General features: G+C 48.7%; 1 protein-coding gene across 2 annotated transcripts in view; it reads left to right on the top strand.

Moving 5' to 3' along the window:
- Nucleotides 1-20,175, top strand: part of INTS10 (integrator complex subunit 10) — a 160,921-nt gene that overhangs the window by 62,481 nt on the left and 78,265 nt on the right. For both annotated transcript variants that reach the window (XM_063919980.1, XM_063919981.1), the window contains exon 8: nt 3,385-3,554. In XM_063919980.1, coding sequence (XP_063776050.1) covers nt 3,385-3,554 — 170 coding nt within the window. The remainder of the gene's footprint in view (nt 1-3,384; nt 3,555-20,175) is intronic.

The following is a 20,175-nucleotide window of genomic DNA, read 5'->3' as shown; positions in this document are numbered from 1 at the left end:
CAAAATGGAATCTTTGCGAGCAGTGATGCGGGCCTGGAAGAACAAAGGCGCCTATCTCCATATTCTGATTTGGCCACCTCATCAAGCTTATCTGAGGTTTGCCCTACTGGATGATCACTACCAGTTCCAGGCGCTGCACTTCAGCCTGTCCACAGCTCCGAGGGTGTTCACAAAGATGATGGCGGAGATGATGTTCCAACTCAGAGTCCAGTGGGTCAATGTTGTCCCTTACCTGGACGATCTCATGATAAAAGCAAGATCCAGGGAGCTTTTATTGCTCCATATCGACCGCACTATCCAACTCCTGTCACACCATGGGTGGATTCTCAATTTACAGAAGTCCCACCTGGAAACGGCTCAGCGACTCCTGTTCCTGGGGATGTTACTGGATACTGTGGCCCAGAAAGTGTTCCTCCCAGAGGACAAGGTGAAAACACTTCAGAAGATGGTCCGCATGGTTCTCCGACCTGCTCGATTATCCATCCATCCATCCATCCATCCATCCATCTTTGCATAAGATTGTAGCCTCATACCAGGCGATCCAATATGGGGGGTTCCATGCCAGAACATTTCAATTGGATCTCCTGAGCAAGTGGTCCGGATCACATCTTCAGATACACCGGATGATACGGCTGTCACCTCAGGCCAGGACTTCCCTCCTGTGGTGGCTACAGTCTTCCAATCTCCTGGAAGGCCGAAGTTTCGGGATTCAGGATTGGATCCTCCTCACGGCGGATGTGAGTCTGAGAGGATGGGGAGCTTCACCCAAGTGGCTCACTTCCAGGACATGTGGTCAGCCCACGAAGCCCTCCTTCTGATCAACATTATGGAACTTCGGGCAATCTACAATGTCCTGCTTCAGGCCTCTCCTCCTACTCAGGGATCACGCGATCCAGGTAAAGTCTGACCACACCACAGCTGTGGCGTACATCAGTCGACAAGGAGGGACAAAAAGCAGGGCCTTGCGAGTAGTGTCCAGGATACTCCTCTGGGCAGAAAGAAATGCAAGAGCACTGTCAGCAATCTTCATTCCGGGAGTGGACAACTGGGAAGCGGACTTCCTGAGTCGTCACGATCTCTACCTGGGATAGTGGGGGCTCCACCATCAGGTATTTCAGCAGATCATCGACCGGTGGGGCTGCCCACAGATAGACATGGTGGCTTCTCGACTCAACAAGAAGCTTCGTTGGTATTGCTCACGAACCAGGGACCCTCGGGTGAGGGCAGTAGATGCACTGACATCGCCTCGGACTTACCGACTGGTCTACCTGTTTCCTCCGATTCCATTGCTCTCGAGGGTGCTAAAGCGAATCAGAAATCAAGGAGTCCAGGCAATTCTGATTGCCCTGGATTGGCCTCGGAGGGCGTGGTACACAAATCTTCTGGAAATGTCTGTCGAAGACCCTTGGCCTCTACCACTAAGGAGATCTTCAACATGGACCGTTCGTCTACCTGGACTTACGGCGACTTCGTTTGATGGCATGGAGGTTGAGCGGAGCATCCTAGCTCATAAGGGCCTTTCCAAGAAGGTCATTGCAGTTCAACTTGGGACGTTTCCTGGAGGCTGGTGTGGATAAGGGCTTACGTCTGGTTTCATTATAGTCCAGATTTCTGCTCTCTCCGTTTTCTTCTAGAAGAAGTTGGCAGTGTTGCCAGAAGTTCAGACCTTCTTGCAAGGGGTACTCCACATACCACCTCCTTTTGTGCCGCCCACGGCACCCTGGTATTTGAATGTTGTGTTGGAGTTTCTACAGTCTTCCTGATTTGAACCACTGATGACGGTAGAAGACAAGTAACTCACGTGGAAGACGGTGATGTTGTTGACCCGGGCTTCTGGTAGGCGTGTCTCTGAATTGGGGGCCTTACCATGTAAGAGTCCCTACTTGGTCTTTTACAAGGACAGAGCGGAGCTCAGGACTAGGCAGCAGTTCCTGCCGAAGGTCATCTCTGCGTTCCACTTGAATCAACCTATAGTGGTTTCGTCAAGTTCTGGCACTTCTGCTTCTCTGGAGGCATTGGATGCGGTGCAAGCCTTGAAGATCTGTGTCAAGAGAACGGCTCGGATCAGAAAGACTGATTCCCTGTTAGTGCTCTGTGATGCGCAGAAAAAGGGTTGTACTGCTTCGAAGCAGTCCATTGCTCGTTGGCTTAGGCTTACTATCCAACAGGCCTATGTGTCGGCAGCCTTGCCTGTTTCACAATCTCTGAAGGCTCACTCTAGAAGATCGGTGGGGTCTTCCTGGGCAGCTGCCGTGGAGTTTCTGCTTTTGCAGCTATGCCGAGCTGCTACCTGTCCCCGCTCGTTCCCACCTGTTCTGGAAGCTTTGGGACGTCCCCATCGTACTAAGGGGGTCATTCCGAGTTGTTCGCTCGCAAGTGAATTTTAGCAGATTTGCTCATGCTAAGCCGCCGCCTACTGGGAGTGAATCTTAGCATCTTAAAATTGCGAACGATGTATTCGCAATATTGCGATTACACACCTCGTAGCAGTTTCTGAGTAGCTTTAGACTTACTCGGCATCTGCGATCATTTCACTGCTTGTCGTTCCTGGTTTGACGTCACAAACACACCCAGCGTTCGCCCAGACACTCCCCCGTTTCTCCAGCCACTCCTGCGTTTTTTCCGGAAACGGTAGTGTTTTTTCCCACACGCCCATAAAACGGCCTGTTTCCGCCCAGTAACACCCATTTCCTGTCAATCACATTACGATCGCCAGAACGATGAAAATGCCGTGAGTAAATTCCTAAGTGCATAGCAAATTTACTTGGCGCAGTCGCAGTGCGGACATTGCGCATTAAGCGGAAAATCGCTGCGATGCGAAGATTTTTACAGAGCGAACAACTCGGAATGACCCCCTAAGTCTCCCCAATATCCCTTATGGATGCTAGAGAAATTAGGATTTTAATTACCTACCCGTAAATCCTTTTCTCATAGTCCATAAGGGATATTGGGCGCCCACCTCAGTGTGTTGACACTTCTGCAGGTTCTCTTTTATGTGGTTACCTCTTTAGCTGTTGCTGTTTGTTGTTGCCAGCCGTTGCTGGCTGTTATTTGTTAGTGGTGTGCTGGTGTGTAAATCTCACCACTCTGTTATGTTCTTTCTCTCAAGTATGTCCTTTCTCCTTCGGGCACTGTTTTACTTATAACTGCCTGTGGGAGGAGGTATAGAGGGGAGGAGCCAGCACACCCAGTTGAAGAAATTTAAAGTGCACCGGCTCCTTTGGACCCTGTCTATACTCCATCATACTAAGTCTCCCCAATATCCCTTATAGACTATAAGAAAAGGATTTACCGGTAGGTAATTAAAATTCTATTTTTGTCATCAGATTGTTTTTCTAATATAACTGTTTATATTGCTGTCTAATGTTGTTTTATTTTGTTCAGGAATTTTAATGACCTATTTCACCGTGTGAAAGAACTGTGCCGTTATATCAGCAACTTTGATAATGAAGCTCATGCAAAATACAAGAATCAGGTTGTCTATTCCACTACACTTGTTTTCTTCAAAAGCGTCGTCCAGTACATAAGTGCCATTCAGCCCTCCCTCTTCCAAGGTGCGTGCATGTAGGCTTCTTTACAGTAAGAATTCTCAGCAATCATTAACAGAAGCTGACACCAATGCTTATCTGTTATGTTATAGCACAAAGCTGGGGTGTTCAATGGGGATGTAGTTATGATCCCGGCGGTCGGGATCCCAGCTGCCAGATTGCCGGCAGGGGGCCCAGGACTATTCCCACTCGTGGGTGTCCACGACACCCATCGAGCGGGAATAGAACCTGTGGCGAGCGCAGTGAGCTCGCAAGGGGTTTCGTTGCGGGGATTCCAGCATCGGTATGCTGACCACCGGGATCCCGACCAAGTCACCCGTTCCCAACCCATTACATGTGTCTATTTGAACCACAGGGCCTCTAAAGGTAAAGTTGATCATATTTCTCTAGCATCCATAAGGGATACTGGAGTCACTTAGTATGATGGGGTATAGATGGGGTCCAAAGGAACTGGGGGAATTTAAATTTCTTCAACTGGGTGTGCTGGCTCCTCCCCTCTATGCCCCATCCCACAGCCAGTTTAGAAAATTGTGCCCGCAGCTCCAGAGAGTTTACTTCAGTTTATTTTAAATCTTTGTTATTTTCGGTATGCTGTCTGTGCACCAGCATACCTGCACCGTGGGAGTTGGGAGGGGAATGGACGGTCACCAACCTCTGTAAGGTGTCAGAGACGCTTCCCCGCTGCAGGACCACTGTCCTGAAGGGTTGTTGTACAGCGGGCACGGCACCTTAGCGCGCGCACCCGCAGCACGCCAGACACCCCTAACATGAGCCTGAAGGTGAGAAGGGTGGTGAGTATGGCCCCCTGTGTAGACTGGCCAGTGGTTTGGTGCAAACGGGTAATTTGACTATGTTTGCCACCACAGGAAACATTTGCCAGTATAAAAAAAGATGCATATCTCCTGCGCCATTATAAAGGGTGGAGCTAACTCAGAGCGGGACCAGCGGCTTCCTGGCGCATACCTCTGCTTGCAGCAGCAGCATGGCATACAGCTCCGCCAGGAACACTCCAGATACCCAGGAAACTGGTACAGGGGTTTTAGCAAGGGGGAGAGCCGCTAGTATACTTAACAATAGAGTCCTGAAAGGGACACGCTCCGGTGTTTACAACTAACTCACAATGTAATATACAGCCTGCAGTCTTACTGAGTCTGCTAGGCTTGGTGTGCTGGTCGTTACCTCTCTGGGTCTACTCACATTCCAGTCTGGGCAGGCCTGCAATATACTTGTCTGTGTGGTTGTGTTTTTGTCTCCAATAAACATGGTAAAACACCAATTATGCATGGTATGCAACAGAGCCGTAACTAGGTGTGTGCGGAGGGGGCACTGCACATAGCGCTGCAAGGTAAGGGGCGCTGTTGGCGGCACATGTCAATTACCTGTTTTAACTACATTCACTTGCAGCTTCCCCCCTTTTTGAAACCCAGCATCTCCTGACCGCCCCTGTCTCCTACTCCCACCCATTCTGTCGCTAATAACTATACAGCAGGGGTGTTAAACTTGCGGGCCACGGGACGCATGCGGCCTCTACCGCATTTTTTTGCGGCCCCTGGCCAGGGGTCCTCATGTGGTCTGTTGGCAGGAAATTGAGCCAGAATGCTGACCAGGTTAGAGGTGTCCGTCCGGCTTCAGCCCCCGCTTCGGGATGTAGCCCATCTCATCCGAGCTCTGTAGGATGAACCCCAGCGGCGGCAGCAGCAGCAACACTGCGGGCAGGAACGGGCTCTGGACATCAGCAGAGAGGATGGGAGTGGGCTGGAGCAGGGGCAGCAGACTGAGGAGGAGGCTCCCGGCACAGGCTAGCAGCACGGCCCCCAGCACACATAGCACGGCTAGCGAGAGCAACGAGCAGGGGAGCGACTCCATCACCTCCCGCCCAGCATCTCACCTGAAGCACGATGCTGCTCTGCTCACCTTCCCAGCCTCTTATATCACCGGGCCCCGCTACTGGCAACCCAGTGGTGTCCCTGTCACACAGCAGCACACTGTACACACACACTCTCACACCACACAGATGTAGGAGAAAATACAGTAGTGCCATTACTACAGTAGGGTGCCGGCCTTCTGTTGGGGCAGCCAGTGAGCGGGGGCAGGGTGTCTCTGCACTCTGAGCTCCTCTGTCTTGCTGACCTGACCATACTGTCTGTGCTGACTGGAGCTGGGAGCAGATTGTGCTGCTAGAAGGACAGAGCCGGTGGCCGCTCTCCTTACCTAGATGCAAGTACTCTAATGTCCAGACGGGGCCCGCAGCACTGTTCGCGCCTGCGTGCTTTCAAACTACTGAAACTGACCCTCCAAAAATGGCTGTCGCCTCAGAGTAGACAGTATGAGGCCTCCTCTAGTCTAGTGTCTTTAATAACTGTCTCCTCCGACGCAGCGACCATCTTTGGAGGGACATTTTCAATGGAGCACTGCGAGTAGGGTTGCCACCTCATCCCTTTAATTCTGGGCACATATTAATTACACAGGTTCTGTGGCTGGCTGACTTCAAGACTCCATTTCACCTGGTTTTTAATCAGCCACAGAACCTGTGTAATTAATGGGTCCAGAATTAAAAGGATGAGGTGGCATCCTTAACTGCGGGTGGACAGAGCACAGCTGTGGATGGACGGGCGGCGTTGGTGGGCAGACAGCGTCATGAGCTGCCCGGGCCCTCCCCTCTCTGTCAGAGAGACCAAGCCGAGGACTGCTGTGCGCCCAATACCGCACTGATGGCAGGGGCAGGAGGCAGGGGTAGGTGATTGGAGGATGGCAGGGCACTATACTGGGGGCATTACTTGTATCTGGCATTATAGTGGGGGCAACATTTTTTAAATATTCCGAAATACGGAATAATCCATTATCCAAAATGCTTCTGATCCCAAGCATTTTGGATAAGGGATACTCAACCTGATATATATTGGTCCCAAGCCTCCTCAGTAGTTTCCATTATAGTGCTGTTAATTCTTTATTTAGCCTTTGCTAATGAGACTCAAGTGCATGATTTGGTATTAAACTGTAGTTGCCACATTCTTGACCAGTCTACCTGGATCCTCCTACAAACCCCCCCCCTGTGTGTCTACCCTGTTGCATACCTTTGAGTCATTTGCAAAAAGGGATACTTTCTCTTGAGAAATGAAATGTAAAAGGTGAGTGATTCCTTAGATGGTGCTAGGATCAAATATAGTCACTTTCCTTTATGACGTGTACTGTCCCTTCAAAAAAAAGAATCCAAAATCCTCATTTTTTCCAATAGAAATTTTATCAGTACTGTGCCAAATGCCTCTTTCAATGATGTCTCATATTTCTCTTTCATCCACTAGGGGACACTGGAGTCCTGTACAGTAGGGGTGTGAAGCCTTGAACCGGAGGTGTGGCACAATCTAAATTAGCATTGTCTGCACAGCCGGCTCCTCCCCCTTCACATCCCTCCTCCCTCAGTTTGAAAAATTGTGCTTGAGGTGAAGCACGTGGGAGCACAGAGCTCCTGACAAGAGATACTAAAAGGGGCTGCGTAACCCTAATAAAAGGGGGACAAGGCTGCCTAATATCAGAGAGACAAAGATCCCTATTGAAGGGACCTGCCTCTCTCCACAGGAGATCCTCTAAGACTTCTAACAGTGAGTACTGGTAGAAGGAAGAGTTAGGGTCCCTCCATGTATTTTTATTTATTTTTATAGTGAGCAGGGAGAGACCAAAACTATCACAGACTGGGCTATCTGCTGAGATCCTGTAATGATCTCTGTTGTAATGCTGCCTCTCACTGTACAGGAGCTGCCTCCTGTAATAGCTAAACATAATGCTAACTCCGGTATAAATAGCCCCTCACAGCAGTTACAGCGGCGGGAGCAGAGTGCGGCGCGGGACTTGGCCTTTCCTCCCTGTGAGCAGGGAAGGACGGCAGAGCGGCGCGCTGCACAGCGAGAAGCTGAAGCCGACGTGGAGCTCAGGCGCCGCTGCGGGAAGCTGCCCAGGCGCGCGCCGGCCAGCGGGTCCGGAGCGCGCCAAAATAGTGTCTGCACAGAGCGCCAGAGAGTGTACTCGGCGCGCGCCGGCCAGCGGAAGGTGACTGGTATAAAAGTACATCCGAGGCAGCAGCAAGTGGAACTCGTATAGCCTAATGGCTAGGGTTCCTTAACAGCAGTATATATATATATATATATTTGCAAAAGTCTTGCAAGACATTGGTGGGGGCCATGTGTACTGATTATGGCGCCAGGCTGAGGTAATAGGTGGATCCTCCCCCTCACCCCAGTAGATAACATAAGGGAAGTTGTTTAAGAAAGAACTAGCTCCCCCTGCTGCACTGACTGCATAGTGCATAGTAGAAGATAGCAGGGAGATCGTTAGGTAACTGCTCCCTCTGCTGGTGAATAATATATATACAGATGAGGATCTCCTGAAAAGTAATCAACTTTACAATTTATATTTTCAAGGGACTTCTATTTCAAAGATCCTGCAGAAAATACACGGAAGCAAGCGAATACTAACTCTAACATCGTAGCTGATTACAGTTGGGGTGTGAGAATTGAGAGTCGGCTGGTGTTTTTAATTTTTTTTTTTTCTTAAATTTTTTATTAAGGTTAATTTAAGTAAAGTTATTGACCTGCTCCTTTTATATACGAAAAGGACAGGTAATTCCAGCCGGATCCAATACCTTCGCTTCCGTCATCTCCCAATCTTTCTCTTCCTAGTTTAAAGGGTGAAAGCGCGGCGGGCTACCCTAGTATAGGGTTTTCTAAACAGCATGTCTAAGGCGGCCAAGACCTCCAAGACCTGTTATGTTTGTACGAAATGTAACAAGAAGAGCACGCGGGTTGGCAGCTCCGGGGTGTGCGACTCCTGCTTAGACAAGGACGCTCCACCCGGGAGCAGTGCTCTGGCCAAGGTATGGGAAGACAACCTGGCTAATAGAATCTCAATAGAGATGGCTGAGTCGCGCAAGCAGCAATCAGAATGGGCTGCGGGATTCTCAAAGACGATGGAGGAATTCCTCATCAGGTTAACGCCGCCCGCACCCGTAGAAACGAGTGTGCGCAAAGCGGTTAAAAGAACTCTCCCTATGATACAAGAATCAGAGGAGGAAGAGGGTTTACTTCCTGATACGGAGGAAGGTGAGTTAATTGAACCTAACCTAGACGCCGACTTTCCAGAGGAGGACTCTGCAATCTCAGGTCTGGACTCCTTAATTGACGCGGTAAAAGAGATCCTAAGTTTTAAGGATGAGCAAATACGGAAGCCGGAGGACTTCGATTTGTTCGAATCCCAGAAGCTGCGTTCAGCAGTGTTTCCTATTCCTAAATCCCTCCAATCTCAGATAGAGGAGGCTTGGAAACAACCTGACAAACGGTTTCAATTTCCGAAACGTTTTCAAGTAACTTATCCCCTACCTAAGGGTGTAATGGACAAGTGGGAGACTCCGCCGGTAGTGGATGCCTCCCTAGGAAGGTTGTCAAAAAAGACCATTTTACCAATTCCTAACGTAACTACTTTAAAGGATGCGTCAGACCGTAAGGTTGATACTGCGTTAAAGTAAATTTTTGTTGCAGCTGGTGCAGCGCAGAGACCTGTGATCGTCTGTGCTTGGGTCAACAAGGCCATGGGTGCATGGTCCGGGCGTATTGTACAAGCTATTGAGGAGGAAAATAGCTAAGAAGAGATGACCCAACTGGCGGAACACATTCGAGAATCTGCATCGTACTTGTGTCAAGCTTCTAAGGATATTAGCAGAATAGCATCGCGCATATCTGCATCGGCCATATCGGCTAGAAGGATTTTATGGCTCAGAGAATGGCAGGGTGACTCTGAGACCAAGAAGGCGGTAGAATCCATCCCCTTTGGGGGTGAAATGCTGTTCGGACCAGAATTAGACAAGTGGATTTCGTAGGCTACAGCGGGGAAGTCCACTTTTCTGCCTACTCCGTATACGAGAACCGCTCCACAAACTAGGAAAGGTTATTCGGGACCATCGTTTACTTCATTTAGATCACAGTCCTTTCGAGCCCGAGGTAGGGGTTTCGGTACACAGGCACGTGGGGGCAGAGGTAGAGGCCGCTCGCAAGCAGCAACCAGAAAGCAGGATAAACCTGCTGACAAGACCGTGGCATGACGGCCTCCCAGCTCACCTGGGGTCCCCCTTGGTGGGCGGCCGATTGGAAGGTTTTCAGGACATCTGGGCCAAGACCTCACCAGAGCTTTGGGTGAACAACTTAATCTCTCAGGGATACAAACTGGAATTTTAACAGAGGCCTCACAGTCAGTTTTTTACAACAGGATTGCCTCCGTGCCCTTAAAAAGCAAGGGCACTACGGGCAGCAAATCAAAAATTGCTGCAAGCAGAGGTCATTATTCCGGTTCCCGCTTCTCGGAGAGGAACAGGGTTCTATTCCAATCTTTTTGTCGTGCCAAAACCAGACGGGACGGTCAGACCAATTCTCAATTTAAAAGTTTTCAACCAGTTTTTAAGAGTCTACAAATTCAAGATGGAATCAATCCAATCGGTTATTGCAGGCTTAGAACCAAGCGAGTTCATGGTATCCATGGACATAAAGGATGCATATCTGCATATCCCAATCTGGACTCCTCACCAGGCTTACTTACGGTTCGCACTGGTGGCGGAGCACTACCAATTCCGGGCCTTGCCGTTCGGTCTAGCGTCAGCCCCAAGAATTTTCACAAAGATCATGGCGATCATGGTGGCAGGACTGAGACTGTTGGGGGTCACGATTATACCTTATCTGGACGATTTACTGATCAAAGCTCCATCTCAGAATCGACTGCTCAAGGATGTTCAGACATCCCATCAATTTCTAATTCAACATGGATGGATTGTCAATTTCAAAAAGTCCAACCTCATACCGACTCAACGGATTCAATTCCTCGGTCTCATCTTGGACACGGTCCTATTACGGGTGTTCCTACCAGAGAACAAGGTACAGGACCTACAGAGATTGGTGGCTCAGGTACTGAGCACGCAGACCGTTTCTCTGCACCTCTGTGTGCAACTTCTCGGGAAGATGGTGGCGTCGTTCGAAGCTCTCCAGTACGGCAGACTTCATTCACGACCATTCCAATTGAACCTCATTGCTCAGGGAGCAGGCTCGCACTGGCTTCTCCATCGGAAAATTCGACTTCAACCACAAGTAAGGGTCTCCTTGATATGGTGGTCTTTACACAAGAACCTTACAGCCGGCAAGAAATGCGGCATTTGGGATTGGAAGATCTTGACGACGGACGCCAGTCTCAGAGGTTGGGGAGCCGTCCTAGACGACCATCAGTTTCAGGGACGATGGACGCTACAGGAAAGCAAATTACCCATAAACATCCTCGAACTAAGAGCAGTCTACAATGCCCTTCTCTTAGCAGAAGACCTAGTCATGAATCAAAACATCAGGATTCAGTCAGACAATGTCACGACGACTGCTTACATAAACCGTCAAGGAGGAACAAAGAGCAGGATGGCGTTAAAGGAGGCCACAAAGATCTTGTTGTGGGCAGAAAGACGAGACATCATTCTCTCCGCAGTGTTCATTCCAGGTGTGGAGAACTGGGAAGCAGATTAACTCAGTCGCCAGGACATGCATCCGGGGGAGTGGTGCCTTCATCCACGGATTTTCAACATGATTGTGAGAAGATGGGGTCTACCTCAGGTGGACCTAATGGCGTCTCGACAAAACCATCAACTGCCCAGATATGTGTCAAGAACTCGAGATCCAGCAGCAGAAGGAGTGGACGCATTGACACTTCCGTGGTGTTACAGGAAGGTTTACATATTTCCACCATTCCCACTCATACCCAGGGTTCTGAAAAGAGTAAAGCGGGAACGAGTGTGGGTTATTCTAATCGCACCAGATTGGCCCCGCAGGAGTTGGTACACCGACCTGCGAGGGTTACCTGCGGAGGATCCTTGGAGGTTACCTCAGAGAGAGGACCTGCTATCTCAGGGACCGTTCCTGCACCCCGACCTAAACAGGCTGCGTTTGACGGCGTGGCTATTGAAACCCGGATCTTAAGAGACAGAGGGATCCCACGAACGGCCATTCCTACAATGATTGCCGCTAGGAAGCCGGTCACAGCCAGGCACTACTACAGAGTTTGGAGACGGTACATGGCTTGGTGTCAGGAAAGGGGATGGAATTCATCAAACTTCCAAGTATCGCAACTTCTACTGTTCCTTCAGGCCGTCTAGAGGGAGGACTCAGATTGGGCTCTTTGAAGGTTCAGATTTTGGCGCTCTCCATCCTTTTTCAACAGCGGTTAGCATCCTTGCCAGAGATTCAAACCTTTTTACAGGGGGTTCTGAGGATTCAACCCCCTTTTCGTCCTCCCACGGCACCATGGGACTTAGGTTTGGTGTTAGAATATTTGAAGTCACCGACTTTTGAGCCGTTGACAAGTACAGACCTGAAATATATTTCTTGGAAGGTCACGTTATTACTTGCCTTGGCTTCGGCTAGGCGGGTTTCTGAGTTGGGAGCCTTATCCTGTAAGAGTCCTTTCTTAGTTTTTCATGAGGATAGGGCGGAACTCCGTACAAGAGCAGACTTCCTTCCGAAAGTGGTGTCGGGTTTTCATGTAAACCAGCCAATAGTGGTCCCATCTTTCCAGGGTCTCACAGATGAGGACGTGTCATTGGATGTTGTCCGAGCTTTACGGGTATACGTACAGGTTACGTCGTCTTTCAGAAAATCGGACCATTTGTTTGTTCTTTATGATGGGCCAAAGAGGGGTTGGCCGGCCTCTAAGCAGACTTTGTCCAGATGGATTAGACTTGCCATTCGGCAGGCTTATATTTCCTGTGGCAAACAGGTTTCGGTTCAGACGGGTGCTCATACCACCCGATCAGTGGGTGCCTCGTGGGCGGCTGCCAGAGGTGCCTCCACTACTCAACTTTGCAGAGCAGCGACGTGGTCTTCAGCCCACACGTTCGCAAGATTTTACAAGTTTGATACTTTTGCGTCCGGAGAATCTAAGTTCGGACGTTTAGTTTTGCAGGCCACCGACAGCACTCCCTCCCTGGGGGAAAACTTTGGGACGTCCCCTACTGTATAGGACTCCAGTGTCCCCTAGTGGATGAAAGAGAAAAGAGGATTTTGGTACTTACCGATAAATCCATTTCTCTGAATCCTCTAGGGGACACTGGACGCCCGCCCCGATGCTGTCAAACCTGCTGTGTTCTAAGTTCTTGTTTTAAAACAGTTCGTATAAACAGCGTTCCTTTTTTTTTTTTCGGTTAAGAGTTCTTGGCCGCTGTTTGATATGTTGTACGGTTCGGTTCCTCGCCATGTGCTATAGTGTCATGTCCTATTCTCTCAGTCAAATTTTTCAAACTGAGGGAGGAGGGATGTGAAGGGGGAGGAGCCGGCTGTGCAGACAATGCTAATTTAGATTGTGCCACACCTCCGGTTCAAGGCTTCACACCCCTACTGTATAGGACTCCAGTGTCCCCTAGAGGATTCAGAGAAATGGATTTATCGGTAAGTACCAAAATCCTCTTTTTCTCATACGTCCTAGAGGATGCTGGGGTCCACTTCAGTACCATGGGGTATAGATGGTTCCGCAGGAGCCATGGGCACTTTAAGACTTTTCTAGAGTGTGAACTGGCTCCTCCCTCTATGCCCCTCCTCCAGACCTCAGTTTAGAAAATGTGCCCAGGCAGACTGGTCGCACTCAAGTGGAGCTCTACTAAGTTTCACTGAAAAGACTTTGTTAGGTTTTTTATTTTCAGGGAGACTGCTGGCAACAGTCTCACTGCTTTGTGGGACTTAGGGGGAAGAAGTAGGAACCAACTTCCTAAATAGTTTCTTGGCTCTGCTTCTTGCTGACAGGACACCATTAGCTCCTGAAGCGAACTGAACACTAGCTGCGGCTATGCGCTCACTCCCACAGCACGCCGTCACCCCCCTAACAGAGCCAGAAGTCAGAAGACGCGTGAGTATTATTACCGGAGATCTGCAAGAGGGACCTCCGGTCATCGTAATGGCCCAAGGTACCGCACAGCGAGCGGGAACGCTGCGCGGTCATGCTACCCAAACACAGCGCACAGCAGGGGGGGGGGGGGGACGCACGCACCCACCCTGGGCAGCATGAAAACCTACTCTTGCACTGGCAAAAGTAGCATATTATGCCGTGGCACAATCCTACACCCCCGCCAGTATAAATATTATCATGTTTGCTGAGGAAGAATGCGCCATTGCAGAGGGCGGGGCTTCTTCCTCAGGCAGCCAGCACACTGTTCAGCGCCATTTTCTTCCAGAAAAAAGCAAGGGAAGAAACGCTGATCCTCCTCTCAACGTATTATTTTAGTATCAGAGTGAAAAAAGGGGGGGAAAGTGTATATTGTGGTATTATAACCTATTATTGACAATATATATAGAGCGGAAAGTCTCCGTGTACAAAGTACACGGCACAGGGATTTTTTATTTATGTGCTGATTTGTGGACTGGCAATTCCTTTCTGTGTCCCTATGACAGATTTTACTGTGGATCTGTCCCCTATAAGCCCCGGAGTTACTGTGGTGTCATTGTGCACGTGTGTGACATGTCTGAGGCAGGTAGCTCTTCCTCTGTGGGAGCCATGTTAGGGACACAGAGTTGTAATGTGACACCAAGAGCCTGACAGGGTGAAAGATTTACGTGATAGTGTGAATCATATCAGTAAGAGATTGGGTAAGTCGGAGTCTCCTGCAGAAAACTGAAAATCTGTTGAATATGTGATTTTTAATAGTTCTGCCTTTCATCCACAGGGGACCCCTCTGGGTCACATAAACATTTGCACAAGTAGTATGAACTAGTACCGACACGGACGCTGATTCCTGTGTCGACAATAGAGATTCCAGGGGAATAGGTCCTAAGTTAGCGAAAAACAATAAAAACATGTTTTTAGCTATAAAGGAGGTATTAGAAGTTACGGGGCCCCCTCCTTTACCACAGGAGCAGGCTTACTTTAGTAAAGAATTAATGTAACTTTCCCTCCACCTCATGAGCTGAACAGGAGGGAGTCTGGTTTAACCCGAAAATAAATTTTCAGATTCCCAAAAGAAGTCAGGCAGCTTAGCTTTTTTTCATGCAGAGGACAGGAAAAGGTGGGAGTCACCTCCCGTTTTAGACAGTGCCCTGTCACGGTTAAAGAAAAAAGGTGTTTCTCCCTGCGCCTGGGACAGCTTCACTTAAGGAGCCGGCAGACCACAAGTTGGAGACTACGTTGTAATCTATTGATGTGGCCTATGGGACACTACTCAGGCCTACCATTGCCTGTGGGTGAGTGGTGCTATTGAAAAGTGGTCAGAAAACTTGTCATCAGACATTGACACAATAGATAGAGACGAGACACTCCTAACGTTAGGTCATATCAAAGACGCTGCTGCGTACATGCTAGAAACCATGAAAGATATTGGTCTCTTGGGATCAAGAGCCGCTACCATGGCAATCTCAGCACGGAGGGCGTTGTGGATTCGCCAATGGAATGCTGGCGCAGATTCCAAAAGGAATATGGAGGCTCTCCCGTATTAAGGTGAGTCCTTATTTGGAGATGGGCTGGATACTTTAGTTTCTGCGGCTACCGCAGGTAAGTCGACAATCTTGCCTATTGCTGCTGCGCCGGCAAAAAAGACACATCACTCTCAGATGCAGTCATTTCGGCCCAAAAATGACAAAAAAGGGTAAAGGTTCCCCTTTCTTTGTGGGTAAAAGGAAGAGGAAAAGGAAATAAAGTCCACAGTGTCTCCAGGATCACAGGAGCAGAAATCAACCTCTGCTTCTGGCAAATCTTCAGCATGACGCAGGGGCTCCCTTGCGGGAGTCCGCTCAGGTGGGGGCACGTCTGAAACTCTTCAGTCAATTCTGGGTTCAATCTGGCCTAGGCCCGTGGGTCATACAAATAGAGTCCCACGGGTACAAACTGGAGTTTCAAGACATTTCCCCAGGCCGAATTTTCAAATCGACCTTACCAGCTTCTATCCCAGACAGGGAAGTGGTGGCAGCAGCAATACAAAAATTGTGTCAGGATCAAGTTTTTGTCCTGGTTCTCTTGTTACAACAAGGAGAAGGGTTTTATTGCAACCCTATTCGTGGTTCTGAAGCCGGACGGCTCGGTCATACCGATTCTAAACCTGTATACTCTGAATCTCTACCTGCAAAGGTCCTAGTTCAAGATGGAATCTCTGAGGGCAGTGGTTTCCAGTCTGGAGGAGGGGGACTTCATGGTGGCAGTAGACATAAAAGATGCCTAGTTGCACGTTCCCATTTATCCTCCACGTCAAGCATATCTGAGATACAGAATTGTCATTACCAATTTCAGGCGTTGCCGTTCGGACTTTCCACGGCACCGAGGGTTTTCACCAAGGTGATGGCAGGAGACGATGGTCCTCCTTCGACAGCAAGGAGTCAATATAATTCCGGACCTGGAAGATCTCCTGATAAAAGCGAGATCCAGGGAAAAGTTGGTGCAGAACATGGCACTCTCCCTGACAGTACTTCAACATCACGGTTGGATCATAAGATTGTCCTTTCTGGGGATGATACTGGACACAGAAGTACAGAGGGTATTTCTTCCAGAAGAAAAGGCTCTGGAAATCCAGAGAATGGTCAAACAAATTCTGAAACCAACAAGAATGTCAATTCATCAATGCATTCGGGTGTTGGGGAAGATGGTAGCGGCCTACGAGGCCATACAGTTTGGCCGATTCCATGCCAGGGTGTTCCACTGGGACCTATTGGACAAGAGGTCCGGATCCCATCTACACATGCATCAGAGGGTAATCCTGTCATCCAAAGCCAGAATCTCGCTCTGGTGGTTGCTACACAGTTCTCACCTCCTAGAGAGACGCAGGTTCGGGAGTCAAGACTGGTTCCTGGTGAACACAGATGCAAGTTTCCAAGGCTGGGGAGCAGTCACACAGGGGGAATGCTTCCAAGGAAGATGGTCAAGTCAAGAAACTTGTCTTCACATAAACGTTCTGGAGTGGAAAGCCACTTACAAAGGCCTTCTACAAGTGGGGCATATTCTTCAAGATCACCCTGTACAGATCCAGTCGGACAATGTAACAGCAGTCGCATACAAAACCCGTCAGGGCGGAACGAAAAGCAAAGCGGCTATGCCAGAGGTGACAAAGATTCTCCTCTGGACAGAAAGACATGCAAGAGCTCTGTCGGCAATTTTCATTCCGGGAGTGGATAACTGAGAAGCAGACTTCTTCCTCAGCAGACACGATCTCCATCCAGGAGAATGGGGACTCCGCCAAGAAGTCTTTGCGAGGTGACGGGTCTTTCGGGAGTGCCTCAAGTAGACATGATGGCATCTCGTCTCAACAAGAAGCTTCGGTGATATTGTTCCAGGTCGAGAGACCCTCAAACAATAGCAGTGGACGCACTGGTGACCCAGTGGGTGTTTCGGTCGGTGTATGTTTTCACTCCACTCCCACTGATACCAAAAGTTCTCAATCATAAGAAGAACAGGAGTTCGAGCGATCCTCATTGTCCCAGACTGGCCAAGGAGGGCTTGGTATCCAGTTCTTCAGGAGTTACTCATAGAAGATCCTCGGCCTCTTCCTCTTCGTGAGGACCTGCTGCAGCAGGGGCCGTTCGTGTATCAAGACTTACCGTGGCTACGTTTGACGGCATGGCTGTTGAGCGCCGAATCCTAGCCAAAAGGGTATTCCCAAAGAAGTCATTCCCACTCTTATTCAGGCCAGGAAAGGAGTAACGTCTAAGCATTACACCGTATTTGGAGAAAATAATTATCTTGGTGTGAATCTAAGAAGGCTCCAACGGAACAGTTTCAGTTAGGACGTTTTCTCCATTTTCTCCAGGCGGGTGTGGATGTGGGCCTACGGCTGAGTTCAATCAAGGTCCAGATTTCGGCCTTGTCCGTTTTCTTTCAGGAATTTTTTTTTCGCCCTTGCTGCTTCTTTTTGTCCCTACGCCCCTACTGCCTGTGTCCCTACATCCCTGCTGCCTCTCTCTCTCTTACTATGCCCCTGTTGCCTCTTTCTGTCCCTAAGTCCATGCTGCCTTACTCTCTTTGCCCGCACTCTCTCTGTGTCTCTGCTGCCACTCTGTCTTTATGTTCCTGTTGCCTCTATCTGTTCCTGCCTCTCTCCTCGTCCCTGCTGACCCTCTATCTGTGTATATGTCCCTGCTGCCAATCTGTCGCTATGTTTTTGCCGGAACCCTCTCTCTCTCTGTTCCTGCCGTCACACTCTCTGTCTCGATGTTCCTGCTGCCATTCTCTCTCTGGAGACCTAAGTTGGGGAGGGGGGCTTAAAAATGTTGCTTTGGGGCCCGCAGAGTTCTAGGTAAGCCCCTGCCTCTATATAATTGTGGGGCTGATTCAGAGGTGGACACTAATGGCACCCCTGCAGTTGTGCAGAATTATGCAAAAGCTACATGAGGTGTATTAAGTGAAAGAGTAGCCCAGGATTCTGTAATGAGCTGCTGCATCTGAAGGGGCAGCACGGGATCATCTGTATGCACATAGGACATCGAGTAACCCTGAGGTTACTCAGGATGTTGCGGGACTAGATCTGCGCGTGTGCAGTACGGTGCCTGCTCATGTGCAGATCATTAAACATCAGAAATTTATGTAAATCTCAGAATCAGGCCCTATATATGTAACCAATATCTCACAATATTAGCTAATAACACTGTTCTGTAACATGACTTTTTCTTTTATCTTTGGCCTAATCTGAGCCGGACAGGGCCATGCCAGCTCAGGAGCTCCAACGGCACATCTTGTCCTACCGGCATTACAACATGGATGGGAGAAAACCTGAGATTTGGGCACTACCATAAGTGCCCGATATGTGCTCAGCTGGGCATTGCGGCAATACCTAAGGGAGAGATGTAGAAAACCTTCTAAAGAGTTTGTTGTCCATAGCAACCAGTGAGCTTCTAGCTATCATTTATCAAATATATTCTATAAAATGATAGCTAGAACCTGGTCGGTTACTATGGGCATTGTATGGGGGTCAGTGGGATGCTCCTTGGGCATTGTATGGGGGTCACTGGGATGCTCCTTGTATTGATTATCTCTCACTGGAATGGTAGACAGAGGCATTGTGACTTATTTTTTCTTTTACACTGCAAGGAAAAATGTGAGACCAATGGGTGTTTCGCAATGGATGAGACCCCAGTAAGAATGATCTATTTTATAATGACCTTTTACCAGGTCGGTGCTAATCTTTGGAATTCCCTGCTGTTGGATTAAGTAGTAGTAATCATTTAATGTGTGTACTTGTCACCCTGGTGTGCTGCCTACCAGTGCAATACCTCACCCATTGGTGTGATCTCCACCTACTGTGATAAGATCCTTCAGCTGTGACTAACTACCATGCTGCATTGGCCTTACTTACTACCATTGTGGCTAATGCTAACAATTTTCTAACCCCCAGTTTGTGTTGGGCCCCGCTTATATCTGACTTACTCCAACCTACATGAGGCCACTTTTCATATATTTCCAGGGCCACATTAAGTTCTCAATCCGCCCCTGACTGGCATGGAAGAAACGTGAATGATAAATCAAAGTAAATGTACCAGGAGGGTATTGACAAGCCATTAGAAACTTATCGGAAGATGGAAACCCTTTTTAACATTATCTTATACTGGGAATTTCTTACCCTGTTTCCAAGAAAAAGACATTGTCAATTATTAATCTAACTTGTTAATTAAGTGAAAAGGAGACATGATATTTTCCTGGAGATGATTCAAGCCGCGGAGAGAGATAAAGTTGAGTATTTGCCCAAAGCAATTGATGCTTCTAACTACAGGTATCATTTCATGTACTGTGCTAGATAAGTGACAGAAGATGATTGGGTGCTTTGGACATCTCCACTTTATCTCTCTCCAAGGCTTGATACATCTCCCCAAGAGTGCTGTATATAAAATATATGTCTAGCTGTGAAATTAGCATGCAATAAAGAACGGAGACTCGGTCAACGAATACGTAAAACATTTTTTATGCTAACATGTGAAAAGTTTATTATGAAGAATATTTAACAAATAATATTTGCGAGACATCTCCGGAAATATTAAACAGGCCCTGAATGTATGTATTGGGGACTGCAGTGGATATTGGACATATCTATTGCATTCCTCCTATTGTGATCACAAAGGCAGCCACCAAAAGTTTCTACGGCAGATGGTAAACTGCGAAACTCACCAAGCTCCAGAATGCAAAGCATTTCTGAGCTTGGCCCGGCAGCTAATGCCATTTCTAAATAGCGTTTGTAGCCTGTGGGCTACATTATGCAATTCTTCCCTGGAGAGGGATCCTTGGGATCCCTCTGCATTACTGTCTGCTCTCACATATGCAGTCTGACAAAAGCACATGTGAAGTAGCGCAGCGGGGTCGAAACCCAGAAGTAAAGTGATTGCATTAGCGATTATTTTACTTCTTATACATTGCAGGGACAGGCATGAGATTGATTATGGCATAAAAGTCCCCTGGACTCACAAAGAGTCATCCTTCAGCACTCAGGAGAGTAAAAACCCCCTTGGGGGGAAACCTCTATGGAACCATGGCCTCAGGATCGCCCTTCCCTCTGGGCATTAAGAGTGGGAAAACTCGGGGGGGGGGGGGGGGGGGGAAGAGATCCTCATTTGGTGGCCCTTGGGGTCAGAGCCTCTGGGGAGGAGGAGGCCATACTACGGGG

This window comes from Pseudophryne corroboree, chromosome 1 (assembly GCF_028390025.1).
Source record: "Pseudophryne corroboree isolate aPseCor3 chromosome 1, aPseCor3.hap2, whole genome shotgun sequence".
Classification (NCBI taxonomy): Eukaryota; Metazoa; Chordata; class Amphibia; order Anura; family Myobatrachidae; genus Pseudophryne; species Pseudophryne corroboree.
The sequence above is the reverse complement of the archived record's forward strand: the minus strand, read 5'-3'. Positions and strand labels throughout refer to the sequence as shown.